The 27,369-nt window shown below is 48.1% G+C and overlaps 1 protein-coding gene across 1 annotated transcript in view; it reads left to right on the forward strand.

Moving 5' to 3' along the window:
* LOC144160905 (uncharacterized) overlaps positions 1-26,711 on the forward strand; it is a 53,269-nt gene extending 26,558 nt beyond the window's left edge. The window contains exons 4-9 of the mRNA XM_077692002.1: positions 12,270-12,590; positions 12,669-12,881; positions 13,928-13,997; positions 14,855-14,922; positions 15,029-15,123; positions 20,957-26,711. Of these exons, the coding sequence (XP_077548128.1) occupies positions 12,270-12,590; positions 12,669-12,881; positions 13,928-13,997; positions 14,855-14,922; positions 15,029-15,123; positions 20,957-21,155 (966 nt within the window). The 3' untranslated portion in view covers positions 21,156-26,711. The remainder of the gene's footprint in view (positions 1-12,269; positions 12,591-12,668; positions 12,882-13,927; positions 13,998-14,854; positions 14,923-15,028; positions 15,124-20,956) is intronic.
* The last annotated feature ends 658 nt before the right edge of the window (positions 26,712-27,369 follow it).

Raw genomic sequence — 27,369 nt, forward strand, 5'->3', positions numbered from 1 at the left:
AAACGAACTGGTAAAGGTAAACACGTTATCGAAAAAAAGCGAGCATGCCAGGGCTAGGTAAGTGTTCACAGCTAAGCTGATTGCGTGGGGTCTGCTTGTCTCTCCGGCACAGACATGTCGCATGTGCCTGATAGAATAAAAAAGGCAACTTTTTTTTTTCAGTAGTTTGGGCCACCTTTGTAGAGGTCAACTAACATCTTTCAGCCCGTAATTTGGGTGCCAGCGAAAGTTGCCTGATGTTGACATTAACATTGCACGTTTCGATGGTTTCGAAAAACGTTACTTTTATGTTCTATGGGGGGGTTGACGATGATTGCCTTGCTATCACGGACGTCAATGGCGTAGCAAGAGCACGCGATCCACTAACGTCGGTTCAAATTCAGCATTTGCTGCAGCGAACTTCGTCACAAGGCCTGCTTCCTCGCGGCGCTTCTCGCCAAAGTATTTTGACGTGTCACCTCAGCCTCACGTTCACATGGAGGAGTGGGCGCCCGTCGTCAACATCACGGCAGCACGGTGTCATGCGCACTGACCTCCGTACATTGCTCTCGTATACGTAGTAACTCGCAATCGAGCTCTCCGGGAGGCCCAGAGATCTGGCGGAGTGAGCATCCCTCATAGAATTGTATTTTATTTCCCCATTTTATGCCTGTGAACCAAAAACAAACGAATTTTGTAAACGCCGTGCAGCACACCTACGTTTTCGCATCCTCACACATAAGCACACCGGTAGGTACCGGTCACTGCACAGAGGGCGACACGGATCATGATCATGATCATGATCACTGTTGGTTTCCCCTTTGTAGCGGGGTGATGACATGTCATCTTACCAAAAAGGACTAATATACCTATGTTTTATACTCTTGGTTTAATACTAGCGCTGTTTAGGGCTGGCACAAAAAGCTTATTAGGCACAACATACTTTTTTTTCTGTTACAGGTGTTAACTGTCCTAGGCAATATTCCCCTCTCTGCTTTTCGTCCACCAGCATTCTAATCTTTTTGTCGCCTCGACAGCCTTGAAGTTAACTTCCTCTGTGCTACCCTTCGGCTTCCAGAAGCCCTAGGATTACTACGGCTTCTGGAAGCCGAATATTTACCTCATGTAGATTTGGATGGATACCCTCACATTCTACACTAACCATACGGATCCAGATACGGAGCCAGCGACACCCAGCGCCGCCTTCGGCAGATACGTGCAACACTGGGTCGGTCACCGCGCGCCAGCCCGTTCGTGACATGGGGCGCGCTCTTTTCTCGCTGCACCTGATGAAACATATTAGTAGGTATCCCCTTTCATGCTCAAAATAAACTGCGCTATTCTGCATTAATTCTGTCATACAGTGAAGGAGAACGAAGACGTATTTTCTCGGTTGAACTTGCGTATATGGGATGGAAGGTCGGAACAAATTGGCGTGATGGCCATAAGGGAAACACATGCGCGGGATAGCTCATGCGTGTTCTGACTGGCCCGCATAACTTTCTAGAACTTGATCGGAGTGTTTTGGTTAAAAAACACAGTAATTTATTACTTTCGAGTCCCATAAAGAGGATGTTTTGTTTGCAAATATACGATATCAGACGTCGCACGACATTTCCGCGCGTTAGCCAATTCATGTGAGCACACTTGTCGAAGTACGTTATTGACTACACAGCTGCTGACTGGGTCACGTAAGCGTTCATAGTGGTCTGTATTGAATATGGTACTTGGCATATGCAACAGTATGAAATTCGCACTTGTGTCTGTATAATGGAAGTGGTGACGCTAATGAACGGAACGCACCATCGAATACGGCGTCTAGATCGAGAGCTGAAAATCCAATGCTGTTTTTGAATTCACGACTTTGATTACAACAATCGAAATATTGCAAGGGTGTTTAGCAGGCACACCGTGCCATGTTCTTTTCATGTCTCTTTTTCGCTTCTGCCGGAGCACCGCACGGCCGATATCACCCTCTCCAACCTTACGGATAGAGAAAAATACATAGGTTCCGTCTATGTTGGCCCCTCTACCAAGACTTTACGGGTTTCTGGTGCAGCCCAGCGCGCAAGCTGTATAAAAACACGCCGCGAAAAAAAGCAACTCTTCGTGACATGGCTATTAAAGAGCTTTCATTTGAATGAGGAGGTCAGAAAAGGGGAGGGGGGAGGGGGAGCAGGATGCCCAATAAGCCTATTGTATTTATTTTAGAATATTCATATTTGGCGATATTTTTCGCTCTACACTAACGGCTCTGGCATGAGAACTCTAATAGAAAGTAATTGTATCGCTTTTATTACTTTCAATTTGCAGCGAAAGCTTTAATTTGAACAAAAAATATTGTTCGAACGCGTACATTTTGTCCTGCGTTTTGCATGTTTACAACTTTTACGGAAGCCGATTTTATCTGTATTTTTCTCACCCGTTCAGTGGATTAGACAACAGTCTTGCATAGTTTGCTTTGCAAAAAAAAAAGCCAATGATATGTTATAACATTCAATAGCTGAATAAGCATTTGAGAACATCACCGCCTAAAGAGTGCACCACATGTGGTTTTCTGTATTAAATACGGCGATAACCACATGAAATAATAGAGGCACCATAGAGTGGTAAACTACCTTGTGACAACTGCGCTTGAGCGTCCTCGTCGGGAACAAATATGGTACTGCGCACTTTTGCGTCTGCATTTCACAGCAGCACGTAATCTACTCACTTACGCTGTTTTTAAAATGCAGTAATCAATGCAGTAACTATGGCTTCGTACCCGCAAAAAAGGAGAAGAATTTGCGAGGAAATGCAAAGCCTTCAAAGCAACCTTCTTAGTGTGCCGGCCTACGGCTCAGCAGGAAGGCGATATTATTGCATCAGCGCCGTCTTATTTGGAGGCTTTTACCTTCTACAGCATTTCTTTCTGCCATCGTTGCACTATTCTGTAGGTATGCGTTATGCTACACGCTTTTATGCTATAACTTTATTTTTAAGCTATGCTACACGCTTTTCTGAAGGCACGTTCGAGGGTGATGAAGGCGGGCGGCGAGGCCCGACCGACCCAGATTTGAGCGCGTCTGCCACGGCTGGCGCTGCGTTCGCCCGGTAAACTCGATTGTCTGGTGCCTATAGGTGTCCTGCGCAATTTTTTTTGCCGACTGTTACCGAGGAGGGCCATGCGCAATGTTCCCGGAGGGCGATAATGCACGCGAGATGGCGGTGTTCCTGGAACATACTTCATTAACTTGCTGAGGGAAAGACACCGTGATAAAGAAGTTCTGCTAGCTTGGGAGAGTGTAACGTACACTAGACCTGGATGCACACGCTAGGGTTCAAAGCACGTGTGTCCTCGCTCTCCACTGCTGCCCATGATCTACATGGTGTCACTAGAAAGGAAGCTAGAGGGAAGTCATCTAGGTTTGATTTATCGTACGCGAGTCCGACGACACAGCACTGTCGGCCGCAAAAGTTTGCGGGATGAGGACTGCGTGGCGGAGCTGCGCACACCTGCATTGCTGCGCCGTCTGCCTCCCCATACCGCCGTGTTGAGGCTGAAGAAACTTGCGCTCCAAGCGCTCTTCATGAATGCCTGCACTTAGTTCGTTATCAGGGATCTCTGGTCACTTGCTTCCCCGTGGCGTGCTTTCATATTCGCGGCCACCGCTGTGGCGCCGCGTGGCCATCGCCCCGGGTCTGCTTTCACTGGTGCAACAAAAGACACTTTTATATTTCCTTTTGAGCGGGGATCAACCTTGTCTGAATATATGTTATCTACGAAGTGAAGTGACGGTCGAATATTAAGGTAATTAACGTGGAGCTGTTGTAGGCTAAGCACTGAAGAAGACTGCGGGCGTCGACAAAGTGCGTCGGCAAAGCCAATTTTCTGGTGAATGCTGTGTAGCTCTCAGTTTAGTGTAGGTATCTTAAAAAATTCATTCTGAAATCGGCCGCTAGGACGACTCTGTAATTACACCGAGTTTCATTTACTTGTCATGCTTACGTAGTTAACAGGGTAGTTGTAAATGTTTTGGAATTTTCATATGCTGTAAATACACGGGCTTGTGTTGGAAGGAAACGGACAAAGCCATGTTTGTCCACTAAAATAAAGCTCTAGCCGTCCAAGCTGCTCGTCCAAGTTTAATTCAGGTAATTAACAAGGACGTATGTATGCTGAATCACAATTTACAAACGTGTTTTTTCCGCACTTGTACACTGCCCAGCTCCGCTGGTCATCGTTCTTCACATAGTGAAAGGGCACTCTTTTTTCCTCATTTCTTTTCAACGAAGATCAAGCGTGTTCTCCGCCATTTACAATCGGTGCTCCTTCTCGCCATCACAGGAACAACCTTGCGTATGAACGGGCATATATTCGCTATGCACGGAACAGTTCCGAGTTTCCCTTCATTTATGCGGAGGCTCGTAAAAGCGGTTTTCAGTGATCTGAGTTCGTAATTTATTGCCATTCTGTAATCCTAGCGCCAATTTCAGAATGACTTTTTTGAAGATACCTTACAATAGTTTGAGAGCTACATATCATTCACCAAAAAAATTGGCTTTACAGCAACACACCTTGCCAAACACGAAATTTTCTTAGTAATTACAGCTCCGCTGTAATTACTTTAATGTTCGATCGGCACTTCACTTCGTAAATAGCATATGTTCAGACAAAGTTAATCCCCGCGCGGAACGTACGGTAGGTACATCTTTTGCTGCACCAGTGAGGAAGACCCGCGGCGATGGTCATGCGGAGCCACAGCGGATGCCGCGAATGTCGAAAAACGTCACGGGGAAGCGAGTGATCCTTGATAACGAAGTAAGGGCAGTCGCGCAAGTTTTTTGACCCTCGGCCCGGTGGTCTGTGGTGGCAGATGGCGCAGCAATGCAGGTTTGCGCCGCTCCTCCAAGCCTTGCTTATCCCACAAACTTTTGCAGCCGACAGTACATACGCAACGCCTCATGAAAATATGCGATGAAGAAGCGACGTGTCTAAGGTTATCCCTTAGCACAGAAAAACCAGGGGTTATGGTTGTTAACCACGACGCGGAGCAAACATCAGTATCAGTCCAACAAGCGAAAAAACAATTAAAGCCGTTCCACTCAATGTGAAAACTCTCGGAAGTGCAGAGCAGTGATTCCCCATAATGGGCTCTACCGCCGTTGTCCGCTCACTGCTACCACCCAACGCAATTCAAATTTCCCGCTTTCGCAGTGCTCGCGCAGCCCCTGCCTGGAACTGCGCCAGCGGAAGTTCTGTTATTTTTGTGTTTGCTTATCCTCCCGCACGTGCCGGCGTTGCACTGCCACTTTTTTTTCGCTTGCTATCGTAAAAACCAACCCAACGAGAGTTCTTAACTAAATTAACTCGGGGGCTGTTAGTTAATTGCGTATATTTTGCCTCAAATGTACCTGCAGTTTTCTTTGCGCTAAACAACGGGGAGATGTATGACAAGCGTCAGCAGTTCACGAGTTTAGAACGCTTATGACTATATGAACCGCTTGGCTTTGGAAGCCTCTGGGTTACGCCCCGACGACAGCCGCTACGATGGTACGCCGTGTAGCTCTACTTGGCTCCAGCGAGCGAGCTACGACGATAAGGCGAGCCCCTTAAGTGCTATGCACTTAAAAAAACAGGTCCTCGGCCTCCATATTTTGATGTGACGGCATATGTTACCTACGAATAAATGTCTTCCTAGCAAGACAATTGTGTTTTGAGGTGAAGCCGGCTTTACAAAAACCATTGTGCGTTGCACAGTGAAGCATGGCCATGTACGGAGGCAGGAGGGTAGCAACCCCACTTCATAGTCCTGTCCACCACCGCTGCCTCTTCGCCACGTGCGGCGTCTCTTTGCCCCTCACTTTCGGCAAAACCGTGCGGCGCATGGTTTTGCCAAAAGCGCTGCTACGCCAATTACGGCCTGCGCCGTAATTGGCGTAGCAGCGCTTTAATAAAACGTCATTGTGTCTATCCACCACCTGTCGTGTATGTCCTTAGCCTGTGGCGTAGAGATCGCGCCACTGTGCTTATAATTCAATCTAACAAATCACCAATGCAGTTCAAACCCGAACACAGCAAATCCCACCAGAGTGCCAGCTTCGCTGGACTTCCTTCTTCACAGGGCTGGAGGGCCCTGAATTTTTAGTTTTTGTTTGATGTGTTCCTTATCGATTGTTAATCTATAGCAACCATCCACACTTCCACTGTTAAGATGGACGAATGTCTTAGCTTTGCAATTAACTTTGCAGGCATACAAGGCGTTACACTTTTCCCGCTACAAACGGGCGGGATATACTCGCCAAGGGATGCGCACGCTCTAACATTACAGAAAAGAAATATTTGGAAGTGTGGCTTAAAACGAAGGCGCACATCGCACGCCCGTGTACGAGGCTCACCTTAACAAGAAAGGGAAACGCGGCTAAGATGAAATGAAGGGCGCGGGAAAACCCTGAAAGTGGTAATAGTGCCGGGACTTAATTTCTCTAATTCGGTAAAGTGCATGCGATGTGTTGATGCGAACGGAGCCTACAGCATATTACACGCTTTCCAGTACATCTACGAGCAATGCTTTCCGTTAAAGTGAGAGCAAAGGCTAAGAAGGCACGAAAACCGTGGATTACGCAGGAACACCTGAATGCCATACGAGAAAAAAACGTACTGTACCATAAATTCATTAGGACTCGAGACCCTGAACATTTTCATGCATTCAAGTTTCACCGAAACAGAACAAAGAGCTCTCTTCGTAATACGAAACGGGCATATTTAAACAATCTGTTTCACTCCGACATAACGAAAAGATCCGATCTTCTGTGGAAGGTTCATTCTTTAAAAACGCATAAAGAACCGAAAGTTCCGATTACTTGTAATAATGCGGTACTTACTGGAAAAGACTTGGCAGACGCTTTCAACGACGATTTGGTTAATCTGGTCAGAAGCAGTTACGATCCGCGATGCACAGCATATTTAAATGCAGCGTTGCCTGACAGTGCTTTTCTTAGGCCCATCACTGCGCAAGAAATTGTAGCGGCGATTCTGTCGACGAAAAATAGCGCGCCTGCAGACGTTGATGACCCCCAAATAAAACCAGTTAAGCATGTAATAAACATAATCGCCCAAATACTGGAGCATGGCATTAAGTTTATATTCTCGACAGGAACTTTTTCTGAACGCCTTCAAATAGAAAATGTAGTGGTCCTTTTCAAAGACGGTGACAGCAATTCCTTTTTAAATTAGCGACCAATATCTATCCTTCCTATATTCTCTAAATGCGCAGAAAAATTGATGCTGAACGTATGAGCTACTTTCTAAATAAGCACCGACTTATTACACGCTGTCAGTTCGGTTTCAGGAAGGGGTGCTCTACCGAAACGGCTTAACTCTCCCAGAAAAAATACATATTGATATCTTTTGAACAGCGGTCATATACTCTGGGGATATTTTCCGATTACTCCAAGACGTTTGGCAGCATTAATCATATGACCTTAGGGACAAAACTTCAGCGGTATGGCTTCCACGGGACTTTTTTTAATATCCTAAAATCCCAATTGCAACTTCGTCGCGAACAAGTAAAAATTTCCAATTTCACATCTGAATGAAAACGTATCAACGCTGGAGTACCACAAGGCAGTCTCCTCGAACCATTATTTATCAATCTGTACATTAACGTCGTCGTAAATATTGACAATGACACAAAATTTATTATTTACGCAGACGCACAAGCCTATTTTTGACAAACATATTCCAAAATTAATAAACAAAGCCAACGAGTTGCCAAATAAACCTAATACATGAAGCATGGTGAATTCTCTCACAATAAACACCAGAAAAACGAAGGCAGTTTTATTTCGGCCCCGACAGCAACACATTTCGGATGATTTTATTCTGAAACTCGGAACAACGGCTATACAAGTTGTCCGTGATTAAGAGCTTCGGTGTACTTCTTGAATAACACATGTCTTGGACCAATCATGAAGAAGCTGTTTTAAATAAGTTTGCCAAAATAGTAGGCATTTTATCTAGACTATACTTCTTTCTCCCACAAAACATAAAACAGCTAATTTACAAAACTCTTTTCTTGTCGGAACATAGTTATTGTTACCTGGTGTGGGGAACAACAACAAAAACAAATATAACCAAATTGCACATGATGCAAAAGAAAGCAGTGCGCATGATTAGAAATGTTTCCTACCCGCCGCGGTGGCTCAGTGGGGAACAACAACAAAAACGAATATAACCAAATTGCACATGATGCAAAATAAAGCAGTGCGCATGATCAGAAATGATGTTTCCTACCCGCCGCGGTGGCTCAGTGGCTATGGCGTTGTGCTGCTGAGCCCAAGAACGCGGGTTCTGTCCAGGCTGCGGCGGCCGCTTTTCTGATGGCGGCGAAAAGCGAAAACGCCCGTGTTTTCGAGATTACGGCGCACGGTAAAGACCCCATGTGGTCAAAATTAATCCGGAGCCCTCCACTACGGCGCGCTTCATCGCCTGTGTAGCGTCGCGCGTTAAACCTCATAAGTAATCAATCAGAAATGTGTCCTATGACGCCCACACAGAGCCAATTTTCAGGCGTTTAAACTTGCATCCTGTACACGAATTTGATAGCACGGCTCTGCTAAAACGCTACCAGAATGGTGTTAAATACAATGACGCATTTTTTACCCAGTTGTCTGAGCTACAGCAAAAGAAAGCGTGCGTGACTTACGCGCAAACAAGCGATGGAAAATTGCACGAACAAAAACAAACGTTGGTCGCCAAGATGCTCTCTTATCAGTTGCCTCTTCTACTGAACACTGCGGTGATTTGTTAAGGTCCAAATGATAAGTTATGCGGTTCAATCTTTGTGATGTCGCTTGTGTGTTTCTTTAGTGCATGAATGCTGATTGACTGATTGTGAGGTTCAACGCGCCGACGCAACGCAGGCGATGAGGCGCGCCGTAGTGGAGGGCTCCGGGTTAATTTTGACCACCTGGGGATCGTTAATGTGCGCCGAAATCTCGTACACACGGGCGTTTTAAATGCAGAGCATTTCTTAGCCTCGCCTCTTCCTGCGTCGGACGGCGTCCACAGCTCCGCGTACGCAGCAGGTGCGCGCATGCGTCGTAGTCAGCCCGTTCACTCGTCACCCCCGGAACGCTCCGTCGCGGTCTCGGCCACGGCCGCGCTGGAGGAGCGGCGGGCGCACACTTTCATATGAAAGTGCGTGCTCGCCGCTCCTCCAGTCCGGCCGTGTCTCGGCGTAACAGGTGCGTGATAGCAGCGCGGTGGGGCGTAGAAGAGCGCACGCTGTTCGCGCATGCGCGCTCTCCCCCCCGTACCGCTCTCCCTCTACTGCGCGCGCTGCAAATATAAAGCCGCTAGCGGTCGCTCGTGCTTCAGTCACTGCGTTGCTCCTTCCTTCCTTGGTTGACGCTCGCGCCCACGTTTACTCGTGTCTGCTACTCCAGCATCACGGAAGAAGCAGCACAACGGCGTAGCCACTGAGCCACCGCGGCGGGTTAGTGCATGAATGCTAGGTTACGCGTTTTTAGTGTCTGCAGTGTCGCCAGGATATCTTTACACATCTGCGTGTTTTATTGTACTGTTTTTATTTTTCAGAGGAGGAATTTTACGGTGGTATTTTCCTGCCTATTTTTACGAGTTTAGATCACAGAATTATTGTGTCCGCGCTACTTACAATGTAATGTCTTCTGATCCATGTTTTGTTTTTGTTTTTTTGGTAAAGGCAACAGAGCTTGCATCCAGACGGGTTCTTTATGCTGTACCACTTGATCTTTTTACACGTGTTGATATTATTTCGAACGCAATACCTGTATGCCATGTAACGGGGGCACAGTCCTTGTCAAGCTTCAAGGGCTTTTTGTCTGTGTACCCTATCAGTGCCTTTTTGATGCTGGAAAAATAAATTATTTGATTTGATTTGATTTGATTTGATTTGATTTGATTTGATTTGATTTGATTTGATTTGATTTGATTTGATTTGATTTGATTTGATTTGATTTGATTTGATTTGATTTGATTTGATTTGATTTGATTTGATTTGATTTGATTTGATTTGATTTGATTTGATTTGATTTGATTTGATTTGATTTGATTTGATTTGATTTGATTTGATTTGATTTGATTTGATTTGATTTGATTTGATTTGATTTGATTTGATTTGATTTGATTTGATTTGATTTGATTTGATTTGATTTGATTTGATTTGATTTGATTTGATTTGATTTGATTTGATTTGATTTGATTTGATTTGATTTGATTTGATTTGATTTGATTTGATTTGATTTGATTTGATTTGATTTGATTTGATTTGATTTGATTTGATTTGATTTGATTTGATTTGATTTGATTTGATTTGATTTGATTTGATTTGATTTGATTTGATTTGATTTGATTTGATTTGATTTGATTTGATTTGATTTGATTTGATTTGATTTGATTTGATTTGATTTGATTTGATTTGATTTGATTTGATTTGATTTGATTTGATTTGATTTGATTTGATTTGATTTGATTTGATTTGATTTGATTTGATTTGATTTGATTTGATTTGATTTGATTTGATTTGATTTGATTTGATTTGATTTGATTTGATTTGATTTGATTTGATTTGATTTGATTTGATTTGATTTGATTTGATTTGATTTGATTTGATTTGATTTGATTTGATTTGATTTGATTTGATTTGATTTGATCCAATCAGGCCGAGAAGCAAACCAGAGGGCAGCGGTTAGATAGGGTCCACGGTCCCACTGTAAAACTACCAGTGCTGGGGTATGGGCTGGTCGTCTTTTCGAGACCGGGAGGTGCAGAGTAAAAATTAGTTTCAGGATAAGCCCCGAAACATGGACAGGGAACAAAATCGCCGAGGACGCCTTAGACTGCTTACGTATGAAGATGCGAAAGTATTAATGTGCTGCGCGCTGTGTGCGCGAGTCGTTCGCGATTTGACCATACGTTTGCACCGTACCGTTGAGACATAACGAATTTTCGTTACTGTTTAGGCCACGCGACAAAATCCACGGGAGATCGTAGCGGACTTAACGCCAGTTCCGTGCCCACTCGAGTCTCCCGCAGACAGTACGGCTCGTCATTGCCATGGCGCCACATGACGCGTCGGAGCCAACGGGGACACAAGGCCGGTGCATACAAGCGTTCGCAGCCAATGGGGATTTTTTTTTTCCGCCTACCCCCTGTTTTCGCTCCATGAGCCGCCTATGCTTACGCATAAAAAATGCTCTAGGTGCCTCAGGTAAGAAAAGCTGGAAACCAAGGAGGAATGTTTGTATTACAACGTAAATGCATACCAGAGCTTTGAGTACCTGACGGGGCGCGTAGAAACACAGACATACGCGGGTGAACATAAGCGGAAAAGTGACAATTGTCTACCAGAAGAGTGTTTTATTTGTGCATTCATGAAATGTGCATAAGTGATAGTGCAGATGGTGGTTAGAGAGCCGAGGGTTGGCAGGGTAACTCCTGCAAGTAATGGCAAAAACAATCATGCTTCAAGCATCGGCATAGCATGTGCAAACAAAGCAACTAACTATATACATAGTAAAAGGTAACTGGGAAATGCAGTAGCATATTACCTATAAAACGTGGGTTTGTGGTTATGACTGTAGAAGAAATGCAAGAAGATACTTTTTAAATGCATGTAACGACCAAGAAATTTTAGCGTTACTTGGCAGGTAATTCCAAAAGACGAGCGAGAAATTGTACAGTTGGTTTTCCATATTTCGAGTGTACGATTGGTAGAAGCAAATTTTGATTGAAGGCAAAGCTAGAGGAATTAAAGTTAAGATTTTTTTTGTAATCAAAACATTCAATAATGTTATGTTATTTATTTAGACAAGAGAAATGCTATGTTATATTTGACTAATTCAGTGATGGCCAATATACATAACTGCCGAGGTAGCGGAGAAGCATTGGTGTGGAACGGGCTGAAAGCTGACATGCGAATGCCGTCATTTTGAATGTGTTATGGCCCCAAATTAGCGTAAAACGGAGGTACACGTTGTGATGGGTTCCAAGGGTAAACAACCAACGCGGGGGAGGAAAAATCACGGTTAACCGGGGCGCTGGTCTTTGAGCAGTGGAAGAGTTGCAAAGGACACAAAGGGTGACCAAGAGGCGGCTAGAATGGTAAAATTAAGGAAGAGTGAGAGCCAACGAGGAGAAGACAGATGAAAATTAGAATCGCTTTTGGGGGATGAGGGAGTCCATGAGCTTGGTCTTAGAGCAGGCAAGGTGCTCTTATCGAACCGCCGCTTCACCGACATGCTGCTGAGCCCCTTGGGGACCGCAGGTGGTGATCCTGCTGCTGCTGTCGCATGTGGGCTGGAACGGTCCGTCGTCGCCGCGAGTGCAGCCCTGCTCGCGGGCACAGTCGCGCGTGGCCCGCCAGCTGGTTCGCCGCAAGCTGACGGGCGTGCTGCAGCGCTACCGGGTGTCTCTGGGCCCCGAGTGCCCCCTGCACCCGAGCAGGGACCTCTTCTGGTGGCCACCGGGGCTACTGCTGGACGACCCGCCGCCCGGCTGGAGCTGCCCGCTCTGCGGCCGCGCCTTCTTCTGCCACGAGAAGCTCACCAGCCACTGGGACGAAGAGCACGCGCCGCAGCTGCCCAAGGTGCGTGCACGCTCCCGCTGCCTGGCCGCAGGTTGAAACTCTGTGAAACGCACACACCGATCTGGCGTCCTCGCGCAGGCTGACCGGGGAGTGTGCATGGCCGACTACTGCGACATCCTGCGCTGTGACGTGCTGGGCCCCCGCCTGGCCGCTGCCGAGCGGGCATCCGCGGCCGGCTCCACACTGCCCGACAAGCCCAAGGCTGATGACAACTGTGGTGCACCGCCCGCCGACCACCCGCGCTGCTCCTGCGACCAGAAGCACATGCGCGCACTGCAGCAGAAGTGCCGGGTACGTGGCACGTCATGGCCTCCTGCTGGATATGGCGCATCACCCATGGCCGATTTATGTAGCCACTGACGAAATGCCAAAGGCTGCGGCCCAGCCACCTGGGCTTGGCGCAAACCTTGTTGCCGGTATATTGGACCGGAACAGCTTAAAATGCGGTTGAGAGAGAGAACGATCTTTAATGAAGTCTGGCGATGCTAGCCCGGCTAGAATGCCTAAATTGCTACGCCAGTTTAGGACGTGATGAAGATGATGGCGATAATGTTGAAGAATTTAATGCGTACAAAGACGCTGAGTTATTTACAGAGACTGGTCTATACCCGTGTGTTTCAGGTACTCTATGCGAGCTTTTGTAGCCGGTAAAGCACGTTTGGGATACGCTCACAGTCCTAAAACGTCCTTTAGTTGAATGTCCATGGAAATCGGCAGTCCTAAAGACACTGCGAGGGACACTCGTTGCGCACTATATCAAACACATTCACAGAGCAGGTGCGTTTTCAGCGGAGACGTTGTTGCACAATGTTACAGCACAGCTAACATTTTTATGTGAAATGAAATTCTGGGCCACGTCAAACCCAGTGTTCGCTCAGTTGGTCGCTGTGATTGGCCCTTTTATCTCTGATGGGAGAGGAAGTGTACCAGGTGCACAAAAGTTTTTAATTGTGCGCCATGGAAGGGAGTGAATGAATGTGCGCATTTGAAGTGGGCGCACCCGCCTCGACAGGACGTTCGACTCCGCTTTTGAAGGATTTTATTTGAACAGATATCGGTGTAAATGGTTAAACTACCTGCTATTTTTTACTCTGCGACTTGTCCTGAGCGTTGGTTATGTTGTTCGGAACCATCCCACATTATTGTGACGCCCAGGTGAGTGTATTTCCAAATTGTTTTCTCGAAGCGCTTTATACGGCCTGCTTTTGTTTTATGGTATTTTTTCCTGCCGGCATTGCATTCGTTCTACAGGTATTATGGGTGTCAGCTTTACGCTCTCACGTACTCCGTTATTCTAGCTTATATCCTGTCTTTCCTTTTTGCCAATTTCTTTGCAGATTGTCGTACAGCAATGCGTCATTGGACTACTGTCCGTTCTATCTGTCAAGGATTTTCAAGACATTGAAGGTCAGTAGCCATTCGGAATAAAGTTCTCATAAAGCGCCTTGTACGAGGTATGATGCGTGCGCATTTGTATGGGAGTTAGTCTCACCGCTTCTACTGTCCAACCGGAATTGCCTCATAGAATCACCCCTTTACCGCCACCCCGAATATCGAAAAGTGACACTTTTCATGTTTTCCTGGTGTATTTATGTAGCTAGTCCATAATACAGAATTTCAGCGCAGTCGATGGGCAGTGTGACGCTAAGTATCAAGAAATATCAGGATCAGGACTGGTGCGAACAGCCCTGAGTCTATAGCCAGCTGACACGGTAATTTATAATGAAGCTATTGCAACCGTAATACCTTTTGAGAGCTATTAAAGCTCAACTGTTACAACTTGAAACATATCTCAGTTGTAATTTTAATACGCCGGCCATGCTTCTTTGCTTGCACGTCTAATATTTTCACCCTTGAAGTTTTTAGTCTAGTATCACAAACTCGGATCATATCCCACAATTTCAGCAAACGTACATATAGATTGTTAGTGTCTGAAAAGTCCCGCTGGTTTTAGGTATTGCTACTCGTACTATTCTCTGCTACAGCGTATACCTTTATTACATGGAGCAGACAGAATTATACTGAGCTTTCGGCAAGTACAGTGGTACTATAGGCGGACTAAATACACTTTCAAAGGCTCTTGGAAATCACAACACCTCGAAACGCCTTAATTTCACAACCTTTCGAAGTCTGCCCTTTTTTAGGATGCCCAACGGCAGAGGTCGCAATCTCTGCTATTCGCGCACATTTTGCCGCGCTGATGTAAACTTGTGCAACGCTGAGGGTTCTTTAGAGTTGGTGATTTTCGTACTTGTGCTTTTCAGATGAGCTCAACAATGGTATCTGCTCTTACCTCACCTGCAATAAGTACTGGGACGATTCGTTGAATGAGGTAAGTGGTTGCCCGTCACTAGGCTGTCCAAGCCATGTCTTCCCGCGTTGCTTTTTGCAGTTTCTGGAACTGATTGTTTTCGCACTCACACGCATCTTTTTTCCAGGAGCGCCACGTTCCAATGCTCTTCAGCATGATCATAGGAATAATACTTGTTGGGGGCTTTTGCCTTTGCTACTACATCGTTTGGATATTCTTCGAGTAAGTACACTAATGTTCCTTTTAAATGAAAATTTTAGTTTTAATTTCGACGTTACAATGCTCGCGTTGACGTAAACTACCTCAAAGCTGTATACGGACATACTTGTCGAACAAGATATTGTCTACAAGAGTGTTAGGCTGTCGCTCTGAACAACGGCTGCGGCTCCCCAAGGAGTCATGTGTTCCTCACTTTTGATAATTACCTTCACTGTTTCTCAGGCAATTAGGACCAAGCTGATGTTGTTGGAATTGTCCTCTCATGATTACTTATAAGACGGAATGAGCAGCAGGTATTCGCATTAGTTGTCCCTGATGTGGCTAAGGCATAAAAGAGTGTTGAGCGTGCTAACCGTTTGTGCAAGCTTGCCTTCCTGTAATATTCGATATATGTACACCCCTCACTCTAAAGCATTCCCGTGGTTCAGCTTCACCGCAGCACACTTGAGTGACCAATCCATGACACCGACAAAGAAATCATGTCGAATCAGGGCAACATATACCCCAATAAACTAAAAAAAAAAATGGCGCAGCTTGCGCTAGCGGTGCAAGGCTGGAGAATCAGTGGAGCTTGGGGTTGACCTAGTTTCTTCCGGTTTTGGTAAATTTCGCTGTTTTGCTAGGCTTTGCTACGTTTTGTTAAGTTTTGCGATGTTCTTGGTAGGCTAGGCTTAGTGTTGAGGGGTGAAACCAGGTTTAGCAGGATTTTACAAGGCCGTTCCAGATGGTACCCCACACTGACACCGGATCCTAAGGGGGAACAAGCTAGGTCGACCCCCAGCTCCGCCGTTTCTCCAGCCTCGCAGCACTAGTGCAAGCTGCGCCAATATTTTCTTTTTTGCGTTTTAGTAGCCCAAGAAAGGCTATCACACTTAAAATGGTATAGTGAGGGGCGCGCATACGCATGTGCCCCTTGTGCTCACACTCGAGCACGCGCGAAAGCCGGCTTCACTTTTGTGATACCCTGTCTGCGATGGTGCACTCTTTACAGGCGGCGCAGTTTTTCACATGTATTTGTTTTTTGCTAACGCCACCAGGCCAAGCTCAAGCTGCACTGTTAAAACGTGATATGCGCTGTGGCACTGCACAATGCAGAACGTCGTGCTTGCATTACGCGTTGCCACAGGGAAGAACGAACATTTGAGTCAAATCGTATGCTCCACATTGTCATTGGCCTAAATGTTATTGCCGACTGGACGGATTTGCTAGTAGAGTGCATTGTGGTGAAGCTGAGCCACAGGATTGCCTCAGAGTGTTTGGAGGATCACATAATTTTTGTAGTCAGCAGTGAACACATTGCTCTGGTTTTTCAAGAAGGTTCGTGTGTCTGCTTCACCACAAAACATCTGTCTCACCAGAAGGCAGCTGAATGGCCAATCACAGTGATCAAGAGGGGAAAGTGGGGTATAACGAATCTAAGCAGCTGCTATTGTTACGAGGCAGATGCGAACTATTTACACTCTATGTACAAAAGCAATCTATTCTCAAAGAATTACAGCTGAATGCGAATAGTCTAAAGCCGAGGAATCCAGTGCATCTCGCGCCAGTCTGCCTTTGGGTGACCTCTTCCTCTTCGCTTCGTCTTGCCTTGGCCGACCCACTGACGCGGCACGTGCCTATAGATGAAGTGTAGGATGGATCGACCACCAGGTTATCCAGTGCATTGCCATGTGAAATGTCATAACTTCCGTAACATGACCCCCTCCTGCGGGGAAGCGCCGTCCCCGAGCACATATAAAACGAGGCTCATTGAACAGGTGGGGCCGTTGAGTAATACGGCTGACGTGAACGAGTTGAGCTGCTGGGTCCAGTGACGGTGAGGAGGAAGGGACGGGAACAATTTCGTACGTCACAGGTGTGACCATACGCTTGATCCGATAGGGGCCTTTAAGCGAGGCAGCACTTTCTCGGAAAGCCCAATACGGCGGCAAGGGGTGCTGACATGAACCAAGGAGCCGGGCGTAAAGTGGGCGGTGCGATTTTACTCCTCATAGCGATGTATCTGAGAGGACTGGGAAACTGAGAGTGGCCCGCACGGGCAACCTGGCGGGCCACATCAGCGCGAGCGACAGCATCGCGAGCATATTCTGTAGCCAGAGGTGTGGTATCAGGAAATAGAATATCTAAAGGAAGAGTGGATTTACGGCCGTAGAGAAGAAAGAATGGAGAATAGCCGGCGGTGTCATGGCGGGATCAGTTATATGCGAACGTAACAATATGACTAAAAGTGTTGTCCGCGATGTGAAATTACGCAATGCGAGTATGGCATTTCTCATTGTGTGACGGTCACAGCGGAAATCACAGTTATGAGTCAAGTTGTAAGTGTGGTTTTGATATTAGTCAAATTTGTTCCCTTGAACGCGTCAACTGGCTATTGTTACCAGTCAGATGTTATGTGTTGTGTTCGCTTGCAACCAATTATCGCATTTGTGCGCGAGGCGATTGACCAAGACAATACTGTGGTCCAGCTTCACCACAACGCACTACGTTGACCAGTACATGCAGTCAGCATTAAAATTTCGGCGAATGATGATGTCGAGCCTTAGGATTTGACTGCAAAGTTCGGCCTGGGCTGTGGCATCAAGCGATGCAAACATGACGTGACGTTCTGCATTGCGAAGTGACACAGCGCAGGTCACATTTTTGAGCCAGATGGTGCGCGTGTTGCTGCTATTCGTCACATTTGCTTTGTTGGCGGCATTTATCAATCACTCCAGTGCATGTAGGAAAACTGAACCACCGAACTGCTCTATAGTGTACCGCATCGGCGCAAAGTCAAGTTCTCCGGCAGCGCCGAAGCAGCCAGTCTTGCACTGACATGCTCTTACATGCAAACGCTCACTGGGAAGGCGGCAAGCTCACAGAACCTCCTCCGCACGCGCGCCAATCCCGCACTTTTCGGACAGAGCTAGGAGTTATTAGAGTGATGCTGTTTACCCCGTTACATGTGCGGAGGCGTACAAGCACGGACCTCCGTCATGTCGTGGTAGCGTGATGGGTGAGCGGCTTGCCGGAGAGTTTACTCCGTTCCGACAATGAAGAGCCGTGAGCCATACTTAACTTGTTTCATGCATGGCGAGTAGAGAAAAGAAATAATACAGGAAGCAGCACAATTACGTGCCTAAAACATTACAACTCAAAAGGGCAGAGAAAAGATCTCCATGGTGGCCCGGGACGCACTGTTCCCTCGTCAGAAAAGAGGGCATATTTATAGTCTCAAATGCACCGGTCAAAACAAGCAAAATCACTCTCGCAGAGCCGGAAAGGCGATGACTCGGACGCCGCTGCGGTTAACGGCCGCTGCGGCAAGGCCCTGCATACTCAAGAGGGTTCTGGCCGCGCCGCATTCACGATGCCATAGGAGCTTGCCCCGACTCGCACGGTTCAGCGCTAGGTGGCTTTCACCTCACACGTCTTATGTTATGCGGGAAAGTGCTACAATGCGTCGTCCCGTTGTGCGCTGTTGAAGCCTGAGCTCCACGCCAACACACACGCAACCGTAGTTTATTAAAGCCCCTAGCCCCCGTATTCATCCCCCGAATTTGTTCCCCACCAGCGAAGGGGGGGGGGGGGGCAAGAGAGGGAGGGGTTATTCTGGGCAACTTGCGTCCTCATCGGGAACATGGCGCAGGGACAAGATTCGTCTGCGGATCCTGCGCGGCTTACGTCCGAATCTAATTTACGGTGCCACAGCGACACAGGAATAGGGTGAGGCGAAGTTGCTGCTGTGGAGACCGGGATGAGGATAGGCGGATAGGGTATGGCGCCGGCGCTGCATCGGTCGTGGAAGCATTGAGGCCACGCCACGACCACGTGCACAGCCAGCCGCCCATCACGCAAGACGCAGCCGCATACGTGAGCAGAAAGGAGAAGGGAACAGAGAGATTGAACGTGACACAGCCGCTCACGTGCCCTCGGATGGCAAGAAAAAATAAAAACAAGCCAACAAAGGCATGAGCGTGATAGAGCCGCTTACCGTTTAGATATAGTAGGTCCCCCGACAGTCCCTGACTTCGGGATCTCCTCCTGTAACGTTTTTTATGTATCTTTGTATGTTTGAGTAATATAAAAAGGGGACGTCTCCATTGGCCTGCCGGAAGTAAAACAGGTTACCACCTTAAAGACAAAGGTTTCAAGGCCACGCTCCGAGCCAGTCGCCGATGAGAAAACACACACAAAGTTACGTACCGCCACATCCCCTACCCGCTTGGGCAACCCAGTGGCACGCCAGCTCTTGCATGGCTAGGTCGGTCGGCCCGCGCGATGGTGTTGCAAGTGAGCTGAGGTTGTGGGAACGGACGTTCAAGCGTAGTCAGGTTCGATTAAAACAAGCCAAGCGTTTACTGGTCGTCTCCAGGACGTGCACAAACTCGGAGCAAGGACAGATCATTCTAATGCACTTCAAGCTCAGATGGGCCCTGGTGCTCTCATCCAACCAGCGTGCAGCACGGGAGAAAGAAACAACAGGTGCGCGCGAAGCTACTGATGCAACGTGCTGTCACACTCGAAGTAAAAATAGAAAGAAACAAGACACAAGCGAGCTACCAAAGGCTGAGCCCGTAGGTAATACTACAGCACGAGATCGACTGTCTACACCTCCGGCATAACATACATAAGACATAAGAATGCCAGTGGACCGTACGTACAGTAACTCTGATAATCTGCATTCACTACCCTATCCACAATCCACCCAACATGTTATCCAGCAAGTTCCGGCAAAAATTTACGCAGACGCCACTTAATATCGCAACAAAGGTACGTACGAAAACAGTATTTCCGCCGTGCGCAGCCACCGATCCCGCAAGACGCAGTCAGCAGACACAGCATAGCGGGGAGCAGCTCGGCACCTTAGCAACGGCTTCACTGGCATTCCAATATTAAGAGTGGATGGGTTGTTCTTTTTTTTTTCGCAGGACTGCAGTTTGAATTCTTTTGTACCGTCTGCAATCTTGACAGATTTGCGCCTATATATGCTCGATTCGCAATACGCAGTGTGTTAGGGAATTTAGGGAAGAGCTGGAGTTATCCTGCCTATTTGAGTATAGTTAAAGCGGAAACTTACCAGCAATTTTGCTGTAACGTCGTTATGCTCTTCATCTCGTCATTGATTAGGCAGTTATAACTTTCCCTCCGGCTTCTTGCCGTCCAAACGGAGGCAACGTCGCACGCCAGCTCTCCAGTCACGCCCCCTTGACGCTGGCCGTCAGCAACAGCCTGGTGGAAACACCGTCCATGAGCTTTGTGGCAAGGAACACCGACAGAAAGTATTTAGAATATGCTTGAAGGGCTGCCTTGATTCTCTTCGCCGCCGGTAAACGGATTAAATGCTGCGCTATGCGTGATTCAAGATTCATACATCGTTGCAGCATCATAGAGGATGCTACCCCCCTCCCACCACCTTTAGTGCACCAAAATGAGTACCCGACACATTTACGGCTGAGAACCACTGGTCTGTAACTTGCCTCAAATTGAGGTTGATCTGTTTGTACTCTAGAGTCAGAACTTACACAAGGCAGACGATCCTTGTATTTCTCTATGACAGGTGGAAGATCTCAATCGTTTGGGGTGAACGATTATAGCAGAGACCAAGTGGCCGGTCTAACATAGCCACTTGGTGAGTGCAGTTTGTGGCCCGCAACGTGGAGGCAAAATCATTGGGCAAAATCGTTGCACCTGCTATGTGAGGCGCGCCGTTGTGGAGGTTTAGACCACCCAGGGATCTTTAACACACGCATTTTAGATTATCGCCTCCATCATAAAAATGGCCGCTGCAGCCGGGATCGAACCCACGCCCCCTGTGCAGCAGCACAATGCTTCCTTCGTTTCCTTCGTGCAGGTCGATTCCGCTGGCCAGCCTGGGCACCGGAAGTGAGGCGCCGTACGACGACGTCTACTGCAACAGCCATGTGCGCTTCTCGAGCTTCGGCCTGGCGGCGTCGGCGGGCCGGCCGCCGCCCCGCCAGTGCCACTGCCGCATCTTGGGCCGCCACGGTGCCGCGTACCACAAGCACGGCATGGCCGGCGGGGTGCGGTGACGCCGGCAGCGGCCAGGTACGTCCGCCGCCGGCCACAACGGCGACCCGTGCAGGCCCGACGAGCCGCGCTGTCGGTAGAGAAGAAACACTCCTGTGGGACGGCCTTCTGGCTCACCGAGTCCTGCAACCTTCACCAACTTCCAGAGGCCGCTTCTGCGAGGCTTTGTACCGGCCACCCTCTCCACCGTGAAATTCCCACACGCATAGCGCGGTGCTGTGTTGTTTTGTCGGGGCCGTCAAGTGCTTTGGTGGTAGCAACTGCTTTGGTGCACCGAATAGTCGAGGTGACTTGAAGACCTTTTGAGTGACAGGAGGGGAGGGGCCAAGGCCCACTGGCCGGATATCTTGCGCTTTTTAATCACGTGGAGGGTGCTCGGTTGATTTGCTCCGCACATGCCCGCGTCAGCATGCACTTTCGCTCAGAGCCAGAGTGGCCATTGGGCACTTCTGAGGAGCCGTGCGCTCAAGGCTAATGTGATACAGGTCTTCGCCTACTTCAGTAACATTGTCACAAAATAGACTGTCGGAAGAGTACCGCTGTTGCCGGTTCAATATGTTTCGTATTAGATAATAGTAGGGGAACCTCTATATTACATGCCATGCAGGCTTGGATTACAACAGTGCTGCAGTGTGCGACGTATATTTTACCAACCCACACAAACATATTGCATGTAGAGGCAGGGTTAACAAAGAAATGAGCGTACACTGTGGTGCATTTCTAAGTGTAGCGTCACCAACACTCACCGTTGGACCGTCCACGTAACTCGTGCTTTGTGATCACGACGGTCGCGAATGGGACGTGGTCCTTCAAGTGCGCCAGGCTTGCACGAGACGCACCTTTCGCACGCTTATTGTGCTCTTTCTTGTACAGACCAAAGTCAACCTATTTTTATATGCAGACATAATTTTTACTCGCCATCACAAGCGGCAGCCGTCTCACGCCTCGAAAATTCACTGAGACAATGGCTAAAGTGAGAGGACAGAACAAAGACTGAACAAAGCTGTGACCGCGAAGCACTTCGGGGCTTCTTCGCTTACGAAGAAGGCTGAAAAATATTCCAATGGCGCGAGTAACAAACCCGAACACATGAGCAGCACCAGCTTGCACAAGCTGTGTCTCCTGCAACTCGCGAACTGCTTCGGCCTCCCATATCAAGCGCTTAAGATTAACGTTCCCCAGCCCTTGCGCCCTGACAGCGTCACCGTGTACTATCGAGTCAGTGGCACCGCAAACTCGACGCGACATCTTGCCTCGGTGCTATAAGCCACGCATCAGAAAGCCACGAAGCGGTTCCTTACACCCACTTTCTTCGTTTTTACTCATTCTTTTCCCCCATATTAACCGGTCACATGATCTATTAAGGGCACAGGGCAAGCTGCTTCGCTGGCCAGCTTTTTAATATGAATCCTTACATGAAGCTTGGTTCTCCCCCCTTGTTAATACGAGACGGAAGTAACTTACCGTAAGGACGTTTTCGCACCTTGGTAAGCGCTCATTATATGACCCGACATGGCCTCGCGAAGCTTGGGGACGCAACAAAAGCAGGGAATTTTAATTTACAAAAACTAAAAGGGCGCTGTGACAGGACACGGGCACATTGGTCAACGCACAACGGGTACTGCGCATGTTTGGGGAAGGACAGTGCGTTACTCGGATACAAGCAACGAATCGGCACAATTTGCCTAAAACATGAAAGGCGTTTATACCGTACGTCGCACACCCGCCACTCAATCAACAGTTTCGCAGTGTACGCTAAGGAGCACTGACATTGTCTGTCTCTATATGATGAGGCATAAAAACCGTGCAGCGTACTAAGAGAAAAATCAATTGCGGTTCTTGCTCGTTTTCCGCCTTTTTCAAGCCAAGGTTGGTCTAGCCAAGGTTATATATATATAGTCTGTGTCGTCGTTTCGATGTCAGGGAGGCGGCAATGCTGCGATCTGTGCTCGTTGATGGCACAGACGTAGGGTCTTCTCTCGCCCCAACGATGATGGGTCGGGTCTACTTCGTCGCAGCCGCTGCTATGCATGCGCTTTGCACGCCTGTCTCCCAGCGATCAGTTGGCTGTGCTGACTGTTTAGCACCTCACCACGCACTTCGCTCACCCGACCACTGCCAGCTCGCCACTACTCATGGCTACGGTGCTGAGGCCAGACATGGCAGGTGCCATTATGGGTGCTCAATTTCACTCTGGGTAAAATTAGCAAAAAATTTTCTTCTCGTCTGAACAGCCCGGGAGAGGAGGGGTAGGGGGTGGCGAAGGTTTACCTTGAAGGCTAACTGCACTCAAATTTAATCTCGGACAAATTTACTTTGAACGTTCAGTACGCACCACAAAACCAAGTGGAACATGACTGGTAGCCCCGTGAAATTCGTCGTTGATTAATTAGAAGCATTTAAAATAGCACTGTCGCAGGCGACGTTCCACCTGCGGGCGGATCGCGCAAAAAGCCGTGAAGCGGAAGAGACATTGCGGCCGGCCGGGGCTTTTTCCTCCGGCCAGCCAGGAGAACCGGTCGAGCTCCGATGGGTTCTCCTAGGACTGCTGCGAGTGAGATGCGTTGAGCGCAGGTTCGCTCCGGCCGGCCGGCCGCGTGCGCCCGCTCGCTCGCCGGCAGGGCCGGCTGGAGCGTCACTTCAGTCTGGCCGTAATGGCCGCGCTCTTCTCAATTTCGGTTTCAAAATCTCCAATTTTTGATGGTCGTTTGCGCCGCGGATACGCGTATTTCAGCTGTCATATATTGTATCTTGCAGTATTTTTAGGCAGATTACACGAAAATAACGTTTCCAAGAGGTTGAAATTTCGAATGCAGTTGGCCTTTAAGTCAAATTTACCTAGCTCGATTGCCTTGCTAGGTTCCAGACAGGACCATTCAAATAAGGGTGTCTTGGGCAGGAACAGCGTAATTAATGTGACGCCTGATCCTTTTGCCTCTCTCCCATTTTGACCTTAAATTAACGCGCGAGTGGCGCCTTGTAAGTGTGCGTTAACCTGACTTTTGTTTGCATTTGTCTCGGACTGTGCGTACTGTTTGCCCCATTGAGTTACTTACAAAAATATGACTATCTGCTGCTCGCGTCTATGCGACGCACTTCGAGACAACCCGTGCCAACACTGGAATTACGGGGAGAGTTAAGATTTGTATCAGCTTTGTAATTGGCTTGGCTTATGACATCTTAGTGTACGATCAAAATACGACAAGTGCTCCAAAAACCCCTATAGAGGTGCTTATTCATATAAACAAAAAATACGCCGTAAAAATGAAAGAATTAAGGCTGTGTATTTTCCTTTTTATAGGAGGAGGGAAACATGAACGCTCTTAATTTGCGATCGGCAGTTTCTAAGAACTTTTCGTGAAAGACCCCGGACACACATTTTTAACCGTTTATTTGTCATTTTAAAGGAATAAATTTTGAGGTGTGTTAGGCGTGTTACCCATTCAGCAGCTGTAGTAAACGAAATGCGCGTCGGCTAACTCGGGTTGACGGCCAATGCATTTTTTTTTCTTCTGCATATGCGTGCAACTCTTGTCGACTATTTTTATCATTTATTATCTGTAAATACTGGTAAATCGGTGAAAAATGAATATCTGGGTTTTCACGAAAATGTTTTTAACTGCCGACTAGTTCCGCACGAATCGCGGACGAGTTGCGTGCGAAAAACGTTCGTGCTTTAACTAAGTCCAATTTTCACAATTGTACACGCTTATTTTGATTTTCTACCGATGTAAGCAAACGATATATCTGTGCTTTTACTGCCCTCGTTCTAAAGAAATACTGTGGTTTAGCTTCCCCGCAATACAATCGTGTGATTATTCCATGCCGCCAAGAAAGCAAATTCGGCGAACGGCAGCGACGTGCATCATTGAAAGCAAAAATGTCATCACTGCACAACGCAGAGCGTCATGCTTGCATTGATGCCACGGCGGGAAAGAAAGTTTTGACTCGAGTCGTATGCTCGACATCATCATTCGCCTAAATTTGTTGCTGGCTGCACAGGTTGGTCAACTGAATGCATTCTGGTGAAGTTGAACCACAAGATTCTTTTAGAGCGTATTTTCACAGCCGGTAAAACCTCCTGATCCGAGTCAATTAGGAACCTAGTGCCGATCTTTACTCTTACCCCAATTCTCGTGTTGGCATCCGACTGCAGCGCCAATATCCCCTCTGGTATATTTTTGTAAGACGATGTATGATCTAGGCAGTGAGTGTGAAAGATCAGCTGTTAGCTGCCTCCCAACGAGATAGAAAGAGGTGAACTATTTTCACTTCAGCAAATTCGGCCGCAAGAAAATGCAGGCGGGATGTAATGCCTACAAATTAGCCGAAGGTCAAAAGTAAGCAAACGGGGGAGTGTTTCCCTCGCGAAACTTGAACGCGCGCTCACGGGCCCAGGTATACTTAAAAGATATTAATTCCGCGCAATTCCACGATTCCGGTGGCGGCATTGTTGGGAGCTCATGGTACGCAATTAGAGCTGCGCGCGCTGTCGTCTTGGACGCATTAGGTAGTGTGAAAAGGGGGGTTATAGCCCTACCCATGTGTCAATCTTATTGCACTCACAGAGACGAGGAGGAGGGATACACGGATACGATGTGCCGGGAGAGCGTGCATAGGTGCGAAGCAAAACAAAACTAAAAAAACCTGCAGCTGGTGAAGTGAACAACCCGCACAGCCCAAGTACAATAGAATGCTGAGGCGGAAGTTTCCTCCTTTCTTTCAAATTCACGTGCTTATTTTGTGAAGCCTCTCGCATGGAACCGCTGTTGCCTGGTCCCATCCACGTTGCTGCGCCAGGAGCCTATATCCTTCGCCTGGCGAGCGTAAAACGCGTCCATTTTTATCCGTTTGGGTTGGGCTGGGCATGTTGAACGCAGTATATAGGGCACGCAGTGCGCGGCCAAATTTGCGCTCGCTTCAGATAGCGTCCATCCTGCTGTGCTCCTCCCTGCATGCCCCCGGGCCGCCCGGCTGCGCGGTCCCGAATGAGCAGACTGCCGCCGCACAGACTGAGAGGTGCTGATGAAACACTGCAGCCCAAGTCTCTTCAGTCTGCATCGCGGACACTGCAGTGTGCGTCAAACGCGAAGCTCCCTGCGTTTCGCTTGGCTTGTGCCCCACCTAGCATCAAGCTCCTCGCGCGAAACGTCACGTTCAGTCAGCGTTGCTTCACAAAGGCGCTGCGACAGGCGGAAACTCGCAGAAGCCTCGCCTGTACGCCAAAAAATAATGAAAATAAGACACGAATCGCCTTTTTTTTTTTCGTGCCAAAGCATTTAATGGCCCATTGAGCGAAAAAGCCAACGTCGACGTCGACGTCGGCGGTCGAGAACGGCCCCCACGCGACTATCTTCGCATGAACAAAAACACAAGCAAAGGACCGCGCTGCTAGGCAACGCGTGGGCCTGCGCGGAGCCGCGTGGGAAGCGGAGGGGCAGCTGTGGCTGTGAGTGCGCTGTTCGGCAGCAGCTACGCGTCACATCAAGCAGCGGCGCAACAGCCGCGATTGCTAGCAGCGTAAAACTGCAAGGAGCACTTGGCGGCCTTCAGTTGGACATTAAAGGGGCACTGACACAAAATTTTGAAGGCGAGATAACGTCGGAGATAGATTGGTGGGAACACATATACATCATCTGCAAAATATCAGCGGCGAATACAGCCTAGAACATATTTAAAATCAATTTTGAAGTGTGCGAAACGCAACCGAGCAGCCAGCAGAGGACCACGCGCAATTGTAAATAAACAACATCCAAACACGTCACGAGTTTGTGTTTGCCGCTTCCGCACTACCAGCGTTTTACGCGGGTTCGTCCAGCTCGCCGCTCCAATCGGAGGGCCGGAGGGCGGAGCTTCTGCTCTCGAGAACGAACGACCCGATCGTTGGCGGCGGAGGCGCCGTGATTTCGTCAGCTAATCGGGCAGCTGGCCACGACCAAAGTTCTACAGCGATTCCAGGCACTCTGTTTCTATTACTGTTTATTACCATTGGATGCGAAAACGCGCCGGAGGCACGAAAAGCCCACTGAGCTAGCCGCACGGTCGCTGTGCAGGCGGCGGCCACGGCCGCGAAGTGGCCCAGGCCGGCGCAGGTAGCTCGAGTGATAGCTTGTTACCGCTGCACGAAGTTGTCCCCAAGTCCCGACCATAGTGGCTTACATGAGAAAGGAGTTAATGATGCGATGGCGGGTTGCATTAAAAATTGTCATCTGCACC

This window comes from Haemaphysalis longicornis, unplaced genomic scaffold, assembly GCF_048455015.1.
Source record: "Haemaphysalis longicornis isolate Haplotype H1 unplaced genomic scaffold, Haemaphysalis longicornis Haplotype H1 scaffold_1, whole genome shotgun sequence".
Classification (NCBI taxonomy): Eukaryota; Metazoa; Arthropoda; class Arachnida; order Ixodida; family Ixodidae; genus Haemaphysalis; species Haemaphysalis longicornis.